The sequence below is a fragment of the Oncorhynchus masou genome, chromosome 19, assembly GCF_036934945.1.
Source record: "Oncorhynchus masou masou isolate Uvic2021 chromosome 19, UVic_Omas_1.1, whole genome shotgun sequence".
NCBI classification, from domain to species: Eukaryota; Metazoa; Chordata; class Actinopteri; order Salmoniformes; family Salmonidae; genus Oncorhynchus; species Oncorhynchus masou.
The window spans coordinates 4,655,381-4,673,063 of record NC_088230.1 but is presented as its reverse complement, the minus strand read 5'-3'; the positions used below and the strand labels follow the sequence as shown (position 1 = coordinate 4,673,063).

General features: G+C 47.2%; 1 protein-coding gene across 1 annotated transcript in view; it reads right to left on the bottom strand.

The window, feature by feature from the left end:
• LOC135505731 (fibronectin type III domain-containing protein 1-like) overlaps nt 1–17,683 on the bottom strand; it is a 91,195-nt gene that overhangs the window by 44,395 nt on the left and 29,117 nt on the right. The window contains exons 7-13 of the mRNA XM_064924806.1: nt 11,893–12,010; nt 11,356–11,543; nt 10,808–10,915; nt 6,717–6,911; nt 3,468–6,481; nt 3,205–3,316; nt 2,639–2,980 (exon numbers count right to left, since the gene is read on the bottom strand). Coding sequence (XP_064780878.1) covers nt 2,639–2,980; nt 3,205–3,316; nt 3,468–6,481; nt 6,717–6,911; nt 10,808–10,915; nt 11,356–11,543; nt 11,893–12,010 — 4,077 coding nt within the window. The remainder of the gene's footprint in view (nt 1–2,638; nt 2,981–3,204; nt 3,317–3,467; nt 6,482–6,716; nt 6,912–10,807; nt 10,916–11,355; nt 11,544–11,892; nt 12,011–17,683) is intronic.

Genomic DNA, 17,683 nt, shown 5'->3' with positions numbered 1-17,683 from the left:
TTAGCATCCTGTTGGGGAGATGTTTTTTAGCGGCAGGGACTGGGAGACTGGCTATGATCCAGGAAAAGATGAACGGAGCAAAATACAAAGAGATCTTTGATGAAAACCTGCTCCAGAGCACTCAGAACCTCAGACTGGGGTGAAGGTTCAACTTCCAACAGGACAACGACCCTAAGCACACAGCCAAGACAAAGCAGGAGTGGCTGCGGGACAAGTCTCTGAATGTCCTTGAGTGGCCCAGCCAGAGGCCGGACTTCAACCCTATCGAACATCTCTGAAGATACCTGAAAATAGCTCTGCAGCGACACTCCCCATCTAACCTGACAGAGCTTGAGAGAATCTGCAGAGAAGAATGGGAGAAACTCCCCAAATACAGGTGTGCCAAGCTTGCAGTGGTGTAAAGTACTTACGTGAGAATACTTTAAAGTACTACTTAAGTTGTTTTGTGACTATCTGTAGTTTACTTTATTATTCAAATTTTTTGACAACTTTTACTTTTACTTCACTACCTTCCTAAAGAACATTGTTGTTTTTACTCCATACATTTTCCCTGATACCCAAAAGTACTCGTTATGTTTTGAATGCTAAGCAGGACCAGAAAATGGTCTAATTCACATACTTATCAAGAGAACATCCCTGGTCATCTCTACTGCCTCCTGATCTGGCAAACTCACTAAACACAAATGCTTTATTTGTAAATGGCGTCTGAGTGTTGGATTGTGCCCCTGTGGCTATCCATAAATGAAAAACCAGAAAATCATGCCACCTGGTTTGCTTAATATAAGGCATTTGAAATTAATTATACTTTTACTTATGACACTTAAGTATATTTTAGCGGTTACATTTACTTTTGATACTTAAGTATATTAAAAACCAAACACTTTTTGACTTTTACTCAAGTAGTATTTTACTGGGTGACTCACTTTTACTTGAGTCATTTTCTACTAAGGTGTATTTACTTTTACTCAAGTATGACAATTGAGTACTTTTTCCACCACTACAAGCTTGTAGTGTCATATCCAAGAAGACTCGGGTTGTAATCGCTGCCTAAGGTGCTTCAACAAAGTACTGAGTAAAGGGTCTGAATACTTATGTAAATGTAATATTTCCGTTTTTTTACACATTTGCTAAAATTTCTAAAAACCTGTTTGCTTTTTCATTAGGGGGTATTGTGTGTAGATTGATAAGGGGAAAAAAAGATGTCATACATTTTAGAATAAGGCTGTAACGTAATAATAATACTTTCAGAATGCACTGTAGCAAATACATTTTTAAACCGATGGGTTTACTGGTGTTAAAATACTGCACTTATGCTATTTTGGACTGCTGTATGACATACAGCCTGTCGTTTTTGTGTTCACACTTTCTCATAACGACAAGTTTGATTTCCGGCAACAGTAGGATGTTCATGATGTTATTGCGATAACTGTCTACAGACATGTCGAGAGACCAACTGTAAACCAGCCTTTAGCCTGCCAACTCCAGCCAGGCGAAGGAAAATGCTCAAAGTGTTTGAACATTTTTCAAATCAGGTTCCACTGGTCTCGACTGTGCCTGGCCAGATCTTGCAGGGCTCTCTACTTATTATGGTCAGTATGTTGTGGAGATGGTAAACAACAACAGCTCACAGACTAACTCATGATAGACTCCATTCTGATCCACTGCTTTTAGCCTGCATAAGATGTAATAGATCGTACAAGCCCAGAATAAGCCTAGTCCTGGACTGAAAATCATTCTCAGTTGAAAGTGCATAAATCCAGATAGGTATACTAAGAAGCAGGATACATTATTTAGTGAGCTAACTTTGGTCAATTCTGAGTTCATTTTAGCATAACAGTTGACACGAAGGTGGCCCATATTTTAGCCAGGTTAATTTTGAATCCTTCAGGCAATGAATTCTTCAGCTGTAACATCCGGGGAAGGCTAACTCACAGCTAACTGTCTGAGACACGAGTTGAGGGCCAATTACATCAGATTCCCTCCCTCTGACTAAGATTGCATCATCATTCGCTTAATTTGAGGAAGACGGCTGATTAAATATTTTATTAATCAAATATTTTTTTTGCGTACATTTGAAAAAATATTAGAATATCTATCACCTTACACATTTAGTAACGACAGGATGCATTTGAAACTTCACGGATAGTAAAACTTTTGAATGACTCTAATACGTGACAATAGCCTGCTGAATATGCGAGGTAACTTCTCTTTCATGCTAATTTTGGCAAAAATGAAAATCTGGCTCTGACAAGGATTGGTGTTTCAGCATTGTCATATAAAGAGTTTGTCGTTTGACTTGCTGGGATTATCCACTTGCGACATACAAGCGCAGTCACAAGCCTGGCTGGAATTAACGGAAGATAGAGGATAAATATCCTCCTTCGTAACATGAATGAAGCCTGAACTGGAAGGTGAAGCAAACTGAAGCTGGCTAGCTTCATAAAAACCTGAGTAGATCTAGCTAGCGTCGTAGTACACCCCTCTGGAATAGGCTTAATCTGGGTCCGGGAAACTGGCCCTACAACAGCTACAACTACTACTAGTACTACTACTATGATAGTACTAGTTTGATTACTATAACACTACTAGTAATCTGACAGTATATACAGAAGCGTTAGTCAGCGTTAGTCAGACTTGCCTTCAGGATAACAGTCCAGGATGCCATTAGCATCCAGCATTGGGAATCCCTCATCATCCCTGATCAAAAATGTTCCTGGAGGACAGGTCGGGAACACCGGCATGGTTATAGTCTCCTCTGTGGACATTTCAGTGGTGGTTGGTAGTGTTGTCGGTTCAGGTGTGGTCGTGGTAGGAGGTCTGGTTGTGGTTGTGATCCTTGGTTTAGCGTGGTCCAGGCCAATGATGGGTTTGCCACCCACAGTCAGGAACTTGTCTTTGGGGTTGACCACCGGTTGACTTTCCCGTCCATGACCAAACAGAGCCTGGCCCTCCTGGTTCACCAATGGGCTACCCTGGTGGTCTAGCAGGGGAGAACAATCAATCAGTTATCTATCTGTGTAAACAAAACAGTATGGGTCTGTGTCGTAAGTGTGATATCTCCCTTTCTCCTAAGGAGGAATAAATAGGGGGGGACAAAGTGTCTTTATATACCAACACATTACAAAGCTCTTAGGAATGTAGACCTTTAATACTCCTAGAAACAGTGTTCAATATAAGAGAAGGTATTAGTTGACAGTATCTCACCAAAGACGGTGCGTCCGTCCTCTCCCAGAACCACCCTCTTGGGTTGGCCCTGAGAGTCCTGGAGAACCCTGCCATCCTCGTTCATCAGGACCCCCTTATCCAAGTCCAACACCTGGAGAATAGAACACGTCCCAGGGTTGGAGATACGTCATAGGGAAACATATTACGGAGAGTCTGCAGAATGGTTAACGTTGTAGATGTAATGTCTCCTTTCAATCCCCTTTACTTTGCAATAAAATGTATCGAGACACAGACACACATACCCACTTGGCTCCATCAGGCCCAGTGATGTACCTTCTTCCATTAGGTTTGGTGTTGTCATTGGATGTGCTGGACTCTTTGTCACCGGTCGCCGTGAGATTGGGGCGGCCATTTTGTCCATTTCCATGACCATTTCCGTAGCCTGGCTTGAGGCCTCCACTGGGGGTTTTACTCCTGAGATGGGGGTCTGACCGGCTGGGGTAGCGTGTCCTTGTACCCTGGCCCACCACAGAGTCTCTAGATGAGAATGACGAGGAGGAAGAGGAGCCTTGAGATCCCTGGCTGCTGCCAATGGAGGTCTGTCTGTGAGAGGGGCGAGAGAGGGAAGGGGAGGAGCCTCCAGTGCTAACACTAGCGGCCCCGCTAACCCTGTGATCTGGCTGGGACAGACTAGAGGAGGAAGAGGAAGAAGAGGAAGATGATGTGTTTGTGTTAGAGGAACCTAACCGTGTGCTCTGTGCTGGTTGTGCTCTAAGCGAGAACCTAGAACCTGTCTGCCTGTTTATGAGCAGGGGAGATCGCACCCTCCCGTTGGGACCTATAACGGTACGGCGGGGGAGCGTAGAACCGGGGACGAAACCGGGCCTGGTTCTACCAGGTGTGGCTTCCCTGTCCACACTCTCAATGGCTCTACTCTGGGGCACCCTGCGGGTGGTAGTTGGGGCTGAGGTAGTGGTAGTGATGGCAATGGTAGTGGTGGCAGTAGTTTTGGGGGCGGTGGTTGGGTCTGTGACTTTCTCATTCCACTCATACATCTCCTTACTCCCCTTGTAGAGATAGTCCTCCTTATGGTCATTACTGCTGTCCTCCCTGGTGCTGCTTCCTCTGTGGACGGGTTCACTGGAGTCTCTACGACTACTAGAGGAGGAGTTGGAGGAGGACGAGGAGAAAGAAGAAGAAGAGGAGGTGATGGGATTCCTCGATTCACCTAGAACAGTATTCCTGTTGGGCAGAGAGGGTTTAAGTGCCCCAGCCCCCACCCCATTCTTTAACGGATAGAGGGTGGAGGGTTTTTTAGCATCCTCACTGGTCTCCTGCACTGCAGAGGTCCTTGATGCCCCTGAGGCAGATGCTGCCCCCGAGGCAGCTGTCCTAGAGGGGAATCCTCTCAGGATGGGTCTTCCAGCCCCAACAGAGGATGAGGAGGCTGTCCTGCTCCAGGGAACCCTCCCGTCTGCGCGGGGGGAAGACACCCTGCTACTGCTCCCCATCCCTGTTCCAAACCTGCTCTGGTGCCGTTTCACAAAGGGGTTAATCCTGGAGGCAGGGGGAGCAGGTGTCTTGGAAGGTGGGGGAGCTGGGGGAGCTGGGGTGTTGTAGTAGTTCTCCCCCCTCCCTCCCTCCTCTCTCCTATCTCCCCTCCCTCCCTCCTCTTTCCTGTTTTCCATCTCTCCCTCCTCTCTCCTGTCTCCCCTCGCTCCCTCCTCTTTCCTGTTTTCTCTCTCTCCCTCCTCTCTCTTGTCTCCTTTCTCTCCCTCCTCTCTCTTGTCTCCCCTCCCTCCATCTTCTTTCCTGTCTCCCCTCCCTCCATCCTCTCTCCGGTCTCCCCTCCCTTCTTCCTCTCTCTTCTCTCCCCTCCCTCCATCTTCTTTCCTGTCTCCCCTCCCTCCATCCTCTCTCCGGTCTCCCCTCCCTTCTTCCTTTCTCTTCTCTCCCCTCCCTCGCTCTACTCTCCTGTCCCCCCTCCCTCGCTCCTCTCTCCTGTCTTCACGCCCTCCATCTTCTCCCCTGTCTCCCCTCCTTTCCTGTACTTTTCTGTCTCCCCTCCCTCCCTCCTCTCTCTTGTCCTGTGTCCTGTCCTCAGAAGAATGTTTAGTGGAAATGGTCCGGGAACTGGAAGTGGGTTCTTCTTCTTTGGTGGCCTCTGCCTCTGTGACTTTGTAGTCGTTGTAGTCATTATTGTCCTGGCGGTGTGTTAAGTCCTGTGTGCTAGGAGTGTGTGAGCCGTGAGTGTGTGATGTTTCTGGGATCTTGCCTTTGGTCGGTAGAGTGGACTGGGACATGCCTGCGGAAGTCGAGTCTGACCCAGTAAGAACCCGGCCATTTGGATTCCCTCGAGACAGGATCCCGGGTTTCCGCCTGCCATAACCATATCCACGGCCCGGCAGAGCAGATCCTCTTCCCACAGATGGTGCCTCGGTCTTGGACTCTGAGACGGCCTGGTTTGGGGTAGGGGTTGAGGTGGAGGGTTTGGCCGCTGTGGCACTTGGCTGGTCGTAGGTCTTTTTGCCCTCGGAGTAGTTGGTGACAGTGTCGTCCTTCCTGATGGCTGCAGACTCCTCGTTGGGGGATGGGCTGGAGGACGAAGAAGATGAGGAGGATGAGGAGGCGCTGTCCTTTTCTGCATCCTGTGTCTTTGACTGGGACACTGACCCTGAGACTGATGCCCGGGAGAATGGTCTTCGACCAGAATTGATGCGCCTGCCAGAGAGAGGTTTGCGGAGAGGGTAGGAGGGTTTAGAGGATGATGAGGAGCCCTCTGATGAGGGAACTTCTGTTTTGAGGCTGGGTCTGGAGGGCTCATCTACATCCTTCCCTTTACCTCTCCTTCTGACGTCACCACTGTCCTCAGGTGTAGAAGGAACAACATTGTTCTGAGTCACTGCTTCTTTCTTCTCCTCCACATCTTCGCTAGTGAGCTTCTCTTCCTCTTCGTCTCGAGTGGTTTCTGTTGTTTTGTTCTCCTCCTCCTGTTCATCCTCTGCTTCTGTCTTTCTCCCCTTGTCTCTGGCTGGAGCAGTACCGGCTCCTAGTCGCTGATTGGTCGCCCTGTTCCTGACCGTGCCCCTCACATCTGAGAAGATGCTGTGATAGGAGCGTGTCTTGGTGAGGGGCCGTGTCCGCCTGGAGGTGGGCGGGGCAGATGTGGTCTGAGTGGGTGTGGTCGGCTCCTTGGTCACGTCTTCTAATTGGAGGTTGACGACATCGTCACGGTAACTGTCCTGTTTGGACGTCTGAGAGGGGGTATAGCTGGTTCTACGGCCACCTTGAGTTGGTGAGGAGGCAGCACTGCTGGCTGGCAAGTAAGATGGAGTATTAGTTAAGTGTACACACCATTAGGATATTAGAAATGTAACTAACATCACGTATGCAGGCACACACACGCACACGCGCCCACGCACACACACACACACACACACACACACACACACACACACACACACACACACACACACACACACACACACACACACACACACACACACACACACACACACACACACACACACACACAGAGTAGGTATGCTTACCGGTGCCTCCAGGCATGGCTACGCTAAAGGCTTTGGTCTGGGGACCCTGGCCCCTCCTGTTGGTGGCTCTGATCTTGAAGATGTAGAGGTCCCCAGGCAGGAAGCCGTCTATGATGGCTGAGGTGGTGCTGCCGCGGTATGTCACTGACTTCATCCCAAAGGGTTTCATGGCAGGAGCATAGGACATTATGTACTCTGAGGGGAGGAGGACCAGGATCATTACATATTAGCACCAACTGAAAACACTTGAGTAAATGAGGGACACAAAGTACACTACCATTCAAACACCTTCTGTGTTTTTGAAAGAAAAGCGATTTTTTTTGTCCATTAAAATAACACCAAATTGATCAGAAATACAGTGTAGACATTGTTAATGTTGTAAATGACAATTGTAGCTGGAAACAAATGATTTTAATGGAATATCTACATAGGTGTACAGAGGCCCATTATCAGCAACCATCATCTTGTGTTCCAATGGCACGTTGTGTTAGCTAATCCAAGTTTATCAATTTAAAAGGCTAATTGATCATTAGAAAACCCTTTTGCAATTATGTTAACACAGTTGAAAATGTTGTTCTGATTAAAGAAGCAATAAAACTGACCTTTATACTAGTTGAGTATCTGGAGCATCAGCATTTGTGGGTTCAATTACAGGCTCAAAATGGCCAGAAACAAAGACTTTCTTCTGAAACTCGTCAGTCTATTCTTGTTCTGAGAAATGAAGGCTATTCCATGCAAGAAATTGCCAAGAAACTGAAGATCTCGTATAACGCTGTGTACTACTCCCTTCACAGAACAGCGCAACCTGGCTTTAACCAGAATAGAGAGAGGAATGGGAGGCCCCGGTGCACAACTGAGCAAGGTGACCAACTGAGCACAACTGAGCAAGAGGACAAGTTTGAGAAACAGACACCTCACAAGTCACACCTCACAAGTCCTCAACTGGCAGCTTCATTAAATAGTACTCACAAAACACCAGTCTCAACATCCACAGTGAAGAGGTGACTCCGGGATGCCGGCCTTCTAGGCAGAGTTCCTCTGTCCAGTGTCTGTGTTATTTTGCCCATCTTAATCATTCTGAGATATGGCTTTTTCTTTGCAACTCTGCCTAGAAGGCCAGCATCCCAGAGTCGCCTCTTCACTGTTGATGATGAGACTGGTGTTTTACGGGTACTATTTAATGAAGCTGCAGGTGTTCTTAATGTTTTGTATACTCAGTGTATATACAGTAGAAACATACGTTCATACGGCAATGACAGACAATTGAAGAAACAAAACAAAACAAGAACCTTTTAACCTGTCTTGTTGCATCTCCCAAGCAACCATCTTTGCTAAAATAGCCATTCAAGTTTTTCTTCATCTCTAATCCAGAAAAATTGGATCAAACAGTATAGCTCTCAAATTATCATATAAAGTATTATAAAATAAAAAAGTGCAGTTCATTCTCTACCTCTCCTAAATCACAAACTGTACATAGTCATTCTTCTTCATCTATGGCATTGAACCTACCTACTTCAATTGCCAGATGCACTATCCCGGTTCTCAACTGAGCACACAAGGACCATTGGTTTCTGGTTAAGTGAGAGGTGATATAAGGTTCTGGATTGTGGCCGTTTTTGATCTGATTGTTCTGAGTTCTGAGTTTTGGTTTTAGCCATATGTCAGTTGACTATTTTTCTTTGTAGGTTAGGATTAACTTGTGTTTGATCATATTGCCATTGCAGAGTAACTTGTTTTGAAATATGTGTTGTAGATCAGCTTCCTTAAATGTGGAATTGATTTCCTTTCTCCAGGGATAGTTGTGTGTTTACACCCAGTTAAAAAGCTGTTTGTTATTCTGTCCTCTGGCATATTCCATAACCTAATCTGTCATATTTCACTGGGTTCCACCCCATGTCACCTTGAATAGCAAGGCTTGGGGAAAACGTATGCACTCCCCAAAAATATTGTATGGCTCTATTCTGAATCGTTTTGGATTTTATAAAACCCCAGATTCCAGCAGCATAGTTCAGTATAGGACACACACATGAATTATAGAGCTGTGAATAGATACCATAGCCATGGTCTTTACAGATTTTCAGTTGACTTACAACAGACCCCATTGCTCTCCCTACATAATCTGATACAGACTTTATAACCTCTTCAAAGGTCATACATTCAAAAAAATGTAGAACTAGGAATATATATAGTCCTTGGTTCACTCCAGACCTGTCTGCCCTTGACCAGCACAAAAACAATCTGTGGTGTTCTGCATTAACATCAAATAGCCCCCGTGATATGCAACTTTTCAGGGAAGTTCGGAACAAATATACACAGGCAGTTAGGAAAGCTAAGGCTAGCTTTTTCAAACAGTAATTTGCATCCTGTAGTACTAACTCAAAAAGGTTCTGGGACACTGTAAAGTCCATGGAGAAGAAGAGCACCTCCTCCCAGCTGCCCACTGCTCTGAGGCTAGGAAACACTGTTACCACTGATAAATCCACGATAATTGAGAATTTCAATAAGCATTTCTCTACGGCTGGCCATGCTTTCCACCTGGCTACCCCTACCCCGGTCAACTGCCCGAGACCCTCAACTGCAACCCACCAATGCCCCCACCATTTCTCCTTCACCCAAATCCAGATAACTGATGTTCTGAAAGAGCTGCAAAATCTGGACCCCTATAATTCAGCCGGGCTAGACAATCTGGACCCTCTCTTTTTAAAATTATCTGCCGAAATTGTTGCAACCCTTATTACTAGACTTTTCAACCTCTCTTTCATATTGTCTGAGGTTCCCAAAGATTGGAGGTCCCCCTCTTCAAAGGAGGTTACACTCTAGACCCTACAGACATATATCTATCCTACCCTGTCTTTCTAAGGCCTTCGAAAGCCAAGTTAACAAACAGAATACCGACCATTTCGAATCCCACCGTACCTTCTCCGCTATGCAATCTGGTTTCAGAGCTGGTCATGGGTGCACCTCAGCCACGCTCAAGGTCCTAAATGACATCATAACTGCCATCGATAAGAGACATTACTGTGCAGCCGTATTCATCGACCTGGCCAAGAATTTCGACTCTGTCAATCACCACATTCTTATTGACAGACTCGACAGCCTTGCTTTCTCCAATGATTGCCTCGCCTGGTTCACCAACTATCTCTCTGATAGAGTTCAGTGTGTCAAATCGGAGGGCCTGTTGTCCGGACCTCTGGTAGTCTCTATGGGTGTGCCACAGGGTTCAATCATCGGGCCGACTCTCTTCTCTGTATACTGTACATCAATGATGTTGCTCTTGCTGCTGGTGATTCTCTGATCCACCTCTACGCAGACGATACAATTCTGTATACTTCTGGCCCATTTTTGGACACTGTGTTAACTAATCTCCAGACGAGCTTCAATGCCATACAACTCTCCTTCCATGGCTTCCAACTGCTCTTAAACACAAGTAAAACAAAATGCATGCTATTCAATCGATCACTGCCCGCACCTGTTCGCCCGTCCAGCATCAATACACTGGACGGCTTTGACTTAGAATACATGGACAACTACAAATACCTGGGTGTCTGGTTAGACTGTAAACTCTCCTTCCAGACTCACATTAAGCATCTCCAATCCAAAATTACATCTAGAATCGGCTTCCTATATCGCAACAAAGCATCCTTCACTCATGCTGCCAAACAACCCCTCGTAAAACTGACCATCCTACCGATCCTCGACTTTGGTGATGTCATCTATAAAATAGCCTCCAAACACTACTCAACAAACTGGATGCAGTCTACCAAAGCCCCATACACGACCCACCATTGCGACCTGTACACTCTCGTTGGTTAATCATTCATCTCCATTTGGTACACCAGAGATTGACAGTGTTCAACATACATTGCAACTCAAACTCACTCCTGAAAGGAGGACACTATCATCTGCATACAATAACATCCCCAAAGTCGTGTCATCTAATTAAACTCCGAGATTAGCATGCTTGATTTGCTGGGCCAAGAAAAAAAAAGGGCAATGTTTATTTTGTCTTTTACATATGTACTATATATTATGCGATTGATTAATAAGAGAGATACAGTGAAGTAATCTCCTGAATGTTCTCGTGTTCGGACCTCGTATCCTCCCGTTGGGTTCCTCAGGTGGGTCCCAGGTCGCCGTGACAGCGGTTCCCTTCCCTCTCAGTGGCTTCACATCAAAGTTCTCCGGAGGACCAGAGGGAGCTTAAGAACACAGAGGAAAAAAGGGATGGAAAAAAGGAGGAGAAATAATGAGTCCCGAGAGAGAAAACAGGAGCAAGGAGAGCGGAAAGAAAGACGCTGTAACAGTAACAGTAGTGTTTCTCCTGCCAATGGGGTTCAAATGGGGAAAAATTCACGTCCTGTTAGAGATTTCCAGAGAATAAAACCCAGAGATCCTCTAAGGAAATTCAGATTAGAGCTCCAAGACGGAGCCAGCCAGGCAGAGGTTTTCATGAAGGATTTCATTGAAGGGAATAATCTGAATGAAATATGAATGAATGCCAAAACTGGTTAGAACTATGATTTACCCCTAAATCTTTCATTTGTATGACACTGTAGGATGCCATTTACTAAAAAATGGGAAATTACATGGAAGACTTGGGTTTATCTTATATTTTCAGACAGGCAGTAAGACAACCTACCAGATTCTGGGGTCCTCTGGAACACGGACACGCTCCACTTGCCGTGGTTGTCTCCCTGGGAGATTCGGACGGAGAACTCGTACATCCCATCAGCTGACAGGGTATCTATCAGCAGCCTCCTCTGGTTGGTCTCCTTGTACTCCCATCGAGCAGACTCACCCTTCTCCCTGTACTTCACTGTGTAGTGTCTGGAGAGAGGAAGAGACATTACATTCTCTTTCTCTCACACACTCACACACACACACACACACACACACACACACACACACACACACACACACACACACACACACACACACACACACACACACACACACACACACACACACACACACACACACACACACACACACACACACACTCTCACACGCTCTCTCAAACTCTCTCTCTCTCTCTCACACACACACACACACACACACACACACACACACACACACACACACACACACACACACACACACACACACACACACACACACACACACACACACACACACACACACACACACACACACGCAAGCACGAGCCTACTCTCACCTGGAGCCACCAGGTAGGACCTTCTCCATCTCGATAGCCGGGTCCACCCAGCTGATGAGGACAGACTGAGGGGACATGACCCTCACACCGATGTCTTTGGCCTCATACTCCTCAGGCTCTGCATGGGGAACAAATAACAATAAACATGGTCTAGAGGGCTGCAGGTCTAAGTAGAATTGCAGCCCATTATCAGCCAGAAAATGTCAAATATTACAGCAGCTGTTGTTCTTCTCAATAAAATTCAGGGAATGGGAAATAATGAGGGCCACAGGGTTGACATTTAACTCAATACATTGGAGTCAATGGAACAAGATGAGTGTCACAGGGTTGATGCATATGTTAATACATACCAGTAAATGGGAAAAGATAAGTGTCAACCAATTGAGTCTTATGTCAATGCAGTCAATGGGACACGATGAGTCACAGGGTTGATGCCTAAGTAAATACATTGCATTCAATTGGGCATGATTTGCATCACAATTGACGCATAGATATGCTTCAAGGGTATTGGCACACAAGTCAATACATTGCATTCAAGGCAAAAAGGTTGGTGATAGAGCTGCGATGGGTAAATTGGTGAAACACTCAGACAGACACACAGAAACACAGATCCACTCAGACAGACAGAGAGGGAGAAAGGCAGGCAGACAGACTTTTATTTTTATTCATTTTATTTCACCTTTATTTAACCAGGTAGGCAAGTTGAGAACAAGTTCTCATTTACAACTCTGACCTGGCCAAGATAAACCAAAGCAGTGCGACACAAACAACAACACAGAGTTACACATAATAAACAAACATACAGTCAATAATACAATAGAGATAGTATATACAGTGTGTGCAAATGAGGTAGGATAAGGGGGGTAGGCAATAAATAGAGCATAGTGGCGAAATTATTACAGTATGGCAAATTAAACACTGGCGTGATAGATGTGCAGAAGATGAGTGTGCAAGTAACGGCACTGGTGTGCAAAAGAGCAAAATAAATCAAATAAATAACAATATGGTGATGAGGTAGTTGGATGGGCTATTTACAGATGGGCTATGTACAGGTGCAGTGATCTATGAGCTGCTCTGACAGCTGGTGCTTAAAGCTAGTGATGGAGATATGAGTCTCCAGCTTCAGTGATTTTTGCAGTTCGTTCCAGGCATTGGCAGCAGAGAACTGGAAGGAATGGCGACCGAAGGAGGAATTGGCTTTGGGGGTGACCAGTGAAATATACCTGCTGGAGCACGTGCTGTGGGTGAGTGCTGCTATGGTGACCAGTGAGCTGAGATAAGGCGGGGCTTTACCTAGCAATGACTTATAGATGACCTGGAGCCAGTTGGTTTGGCAACGGATATGAGGGGAGGGCCAGCCAACGGGAGCATACAGGTCGCAGTGGTGGATAGTATATGGGGCTTTGGTGACAAAACAGATGGCACTGTGATAGACTGCATCCAATTTGCTGAGTAGAGTGTTGGAGACTATTTTGTGAATGACATCGCCGAAGTCAAGGATCGGTAGGATGGTCAGTTTTACGAGGGTATGTTTGGCAGCATGAGTGAAGGATGCTTTGTTGCATGAGCTTGATGCCTTGATATGCCTTGATAAGCTCCTTTCCTGAGGACGGCTCACCTCTCACAGTCCTGGGCGACTTTAACCTCCCCACGTCTACCTTTGACTCATTCCTCTCTGCCTCCTTCTTTCCACTCCTCTCCTCTTTTGACCTCACCCTCTCACCTTCCCCCCCTACTCACAAGGCAGGCAATAAGCTCGACCTCATCTTTACTAGATGCTGTTCTTCCACTTACCTCATTGCAACTCCCCTCCAAGTCTCCGACCACTACCTTGTATCCTTTTCCCTCTCGCTCTCATCCAACACTTCCCACACTGCCCCTACTCGGATGGTATCGCGCTGTCCCAACCTTCGCTCTCTCTCCCCCCCGCTACTCTCTCCTCTTCCATCCTATCATCTCTTCCCTCTGCTCATACCTTCTCCAACCTATCTCCTGATTCTGCCTCCTCAACCCTCCTCTCTTCCCTTTCTGCATCCTTTGACTCTCTATGTCCCCTATCCTCCAGGCCGGCTCGGTCCTCCCCTCCCGCTCCGTGGCTCGACGACTCATTGCGAGCTCACAGAACAGTGCTCCGGGCAGCCGAGCGGAAATGGAGGAAAACTCGCCTCCCTGCAGACCTGGCATCCTTTCACTCCCTCCTCTCTACATTTTCCTCCTCTGTCTCTGCTGCTAAAGCCACTTTCTACCACTCTAAATTCCAAGCATCTGCCTCTAACCCTAGGAAGCTCTTTGCCACCTTCTCCTCCCTCCTGAATCCTCCTCCCCCTCCCCCTCCTCCCTCTCTGCAGATGACTTTGTCAACCATTTTGAAAAGAAGGTCGATGACATCCGATCCTCGTTTGCTAAGTCAAACGACACCGCTGGTTCTGCTCACACTGCCCTACCCTGTGCTCTGACCTCTTTCTCCCCTCTCTCTCCAGATGAAATCTCGCTTCTTGTGACGGCCGGCCGCCCAACAACCTGCCCGCTTGACCCTATCCCCTCCTCTATTCTCCAGACCATTTCCGGAGACCTTCTCCCTTACCTCACCTCGCTCATCAACTCATCCCTGACCGCTGGCTACGTCCCTTCCGTCTTCAAGAGAGCGAGAGTTGCACCCCTTCTGAAAAAAACCTACACTCGATCCCTCCGATGTCAACAACTACAGACCAGTATCCCTTCTTTCTTTTCTCTCCAAAACTCTTGAACGTGCCGTCCTTGGCCAGCTCTCCCGCTATCTCTCTCAGAATGATCTTCTTGATCCAAATCAGTCAGGTTTCAAGACTAGTCATTCAACTGAGACTGCTCTTCTCTGTATCACGGAGGCGCTCCGCACTGGAACTCTCTCTCCTCTGCTCTCATCCTTCTAGACCTATCGGCTGCCTTCGATACTGTGAACCATCAGATCCTCCTCTCCACCCTCTCCGAGTTGGCCCACGCTTGGATTGCGTCCTACCTGACAGGTCGCTCCTACCAGGTGGCGTTGCGAGAATCTGTCTCCTCGCCACGCGCTCTCACCACTGGTGTCCCCCAGGGCTCTGTTCTAGGCCCTCTCCTATTCTCGCTATACACCAAGTCACTTGGCTCTGTCATAACCTCACATGGTCTCTCCTATCATTGCTATGCAGACGACACACAATTAATCTTCTCCTTTCCCCCTTCTGATGACCAGGTGGCGAATCGCATCTCTGCATGTCTGGCAGACATATCAGTGTGGATGACGGATCACCACCTCAAGCTGAACCTCGGCAAGACGGAGCTGCTCTTCCTCCCGGGGAAGGACTGCCCGTTCCATGATCTCGCCATCACGGTTGACAACTCCATTGTGTCCTCCTCCCAGAGCGCTAAGAACCTTGGCGTGATCCTGGACAACACCCTGTCGTTCTCAACTAACATCAAGGCGGTGGCCCGTTCCTGTAGGTTCATGCTCTACAACATCCGCAGATTGCCTCACACAGGAAGCGGCGCAGGTCCTAATCCAGGCACTTGTCATCTCCCGTCTGGATTACTGCAACTCGCTGTTGGCTGGGCTCCCTGCCTGTGCCATTAAACCCCTACAACTCATCCAGAACGCCGCAGCCCGTCTGGTGTTCAACCTTCCCAAGTTCTCTCACGTCACCCCGCTCCTCCGCTCTCTCCACTGGCTTCCAGTTGAAGCTCGCATCCGCTACAAGACCATGGTGCTTGCCTACGGAGCTGTGAGGGGAACGGCACCGCAGTACCTCCAGGCTCTGATCAGGCCCTACACCCAAACAAGGGCACTGCGTTCATCTACCTCTGGCCTGCTCGCCTCCCTACCACTGAGGAAGTACAGTTCCCACTCAGCCCAGTCAAAACTGTTCGCTGCTCTGGCCCCCCAATGGTGGAACAAACTCCCTCACGACGCCAGGACAGCGGAGTCAATCACCACCTTCCGGAGACACCTGAAACCCCACCTCTTCAAGGAATACCTAGGATAGGATAAAGTAATCCTTCTCACCCCCCCCTTAAATGATTTAGATGCACTATTGTAAAGTGGCTGTTCCACTGGATGTCAGAAGGTGAATTCACCAATTTGTAAGTCGCTCTGGATAAGAGCGTCTGCAAAATGACTTAAATGTAAATGTAAATGTTGCGATATAGGAAACCGATTCTAAATTTAATTTTGGATTGGAGATGCTTAATGTGAGTCTGGAAGGAGAGTTTACAGTCTAACCAGACACCTAGGTATTTGTAGTTGTCCACATATTCTAAGTCAGAACTGTCCAGAGTAGTGATGCTGAACGGGTGGTTGGGTGCGTGAAGCGATCGGTTGAAGAGCATGCATTTTGTTTTGCTTGCATTTAAGAGCAGTTGGAGGCCATGGAAGGAGAGTTGTATGGCATTGAAGCTCGTCTGGAGGTTAGGTAACACAGTGTCCAAAGATGGACCAGAAGAATACAGAATGGTGTTGTCTGCACGGAGGTGGATCAGAGAATCACCAGCAGCAAGAGTGAAATCATTGATGTATACAGAGAAAAGAATTGGCCGGTGGATTGAACCCTGTGGCACCCCCATAGAGACTGCCGATTTGACTCTGTCAGAGAAGTAGTTGGTGAACCAGGCGATGCGGTCTGTTGAGTCTGCCGATAAGAATGTGGTGATTGACAGAGTCGAAAGCCTTGGCCAGGTCGATGAATACAGCTGCACAGTAATGTCTCTTATAGATGGTGGTTATGATGTCGTTTAGGACCTTGAGCGTGGCTGAGGTGCACCCATGACCAGCTCTGAAACCAGATTGCATAGCGGAGAAGTTACGGTGTGATTCGAAATGATCAGTGATCTGTTTGTTAACTTGGCTTTCGAAGACCTTCAAAAAGCAGGGTAGGATAGATATATGTCTGCAGCAGTTTGGGTCTAGAGTGTCTCCTCCTTTGAAGAGGGGGATGACTGTGGCAGCTTTCCAATCTTTGGGGATCTCAGATGATACGAAAGAGAGGTTGAACAAGCTAGTAATAGGGGTTGCAACAATTTCGGCTGATAATTTTAGGAAGAGAGTGTCCAGATTGTCTAGCCCTGCTGATTTGTAGGGGTCAAGATTTTGCAGCTCTTTCAGAACATCAGTTATCTGGATTAGGGTGAAGGAGAAATGGGGGAGGCTTGGGCAAGTTGCAGTGAGGGGTGCAGTGAGGGGTCCTTCTGTGTTTGAAAAAGCTAGCCTTTGCTTTCCTAACTGCCTGTGTATATTGGTTCCTACTTCCCTGAAACGTTGCATATTGCGGGGGCTATTCGATGCTAGGTCGATCAGAAAAGCCTGCTCACTGAAGTGTTTTCGGGAGCCTTTGACAGTGATGAGGGGTGGTCGCTTGACCGCAGGCCCATTAAAGATGCAGGCAATGAGGCAGTGATCGCTGAGATCCTGGTTGAAGACCGCAGGGGTGTATATGGAGGGCAGGTTGGTTAGGATGATATCTTTGAGGGTGCCCATGTTTACGGATTTGGGGTTGTACCTGGTAGGTTCATTGATAATTTGTGTGAGATTGAGAGCATCAAGCTTAGATTGTAGGATGGCCGGGATGTTAGGCATGTCTCAGTTTATGTCACCTAACAGCACGAGCTCTGAAGATAGATGGGGGGCAATCAATTTGCATATGGTGTCCAGGGCACGTCTGGGGGCAGAAGGTGGTCTATAGTAAGCGGCAAAGGTAAGACACTTGTTTCTGGAGAGGTGGATTTTTAAAAGTAGAACAGATCTCTGCAGGCTATCCCTGCAGTAGATTGCAACTCCGCCCCC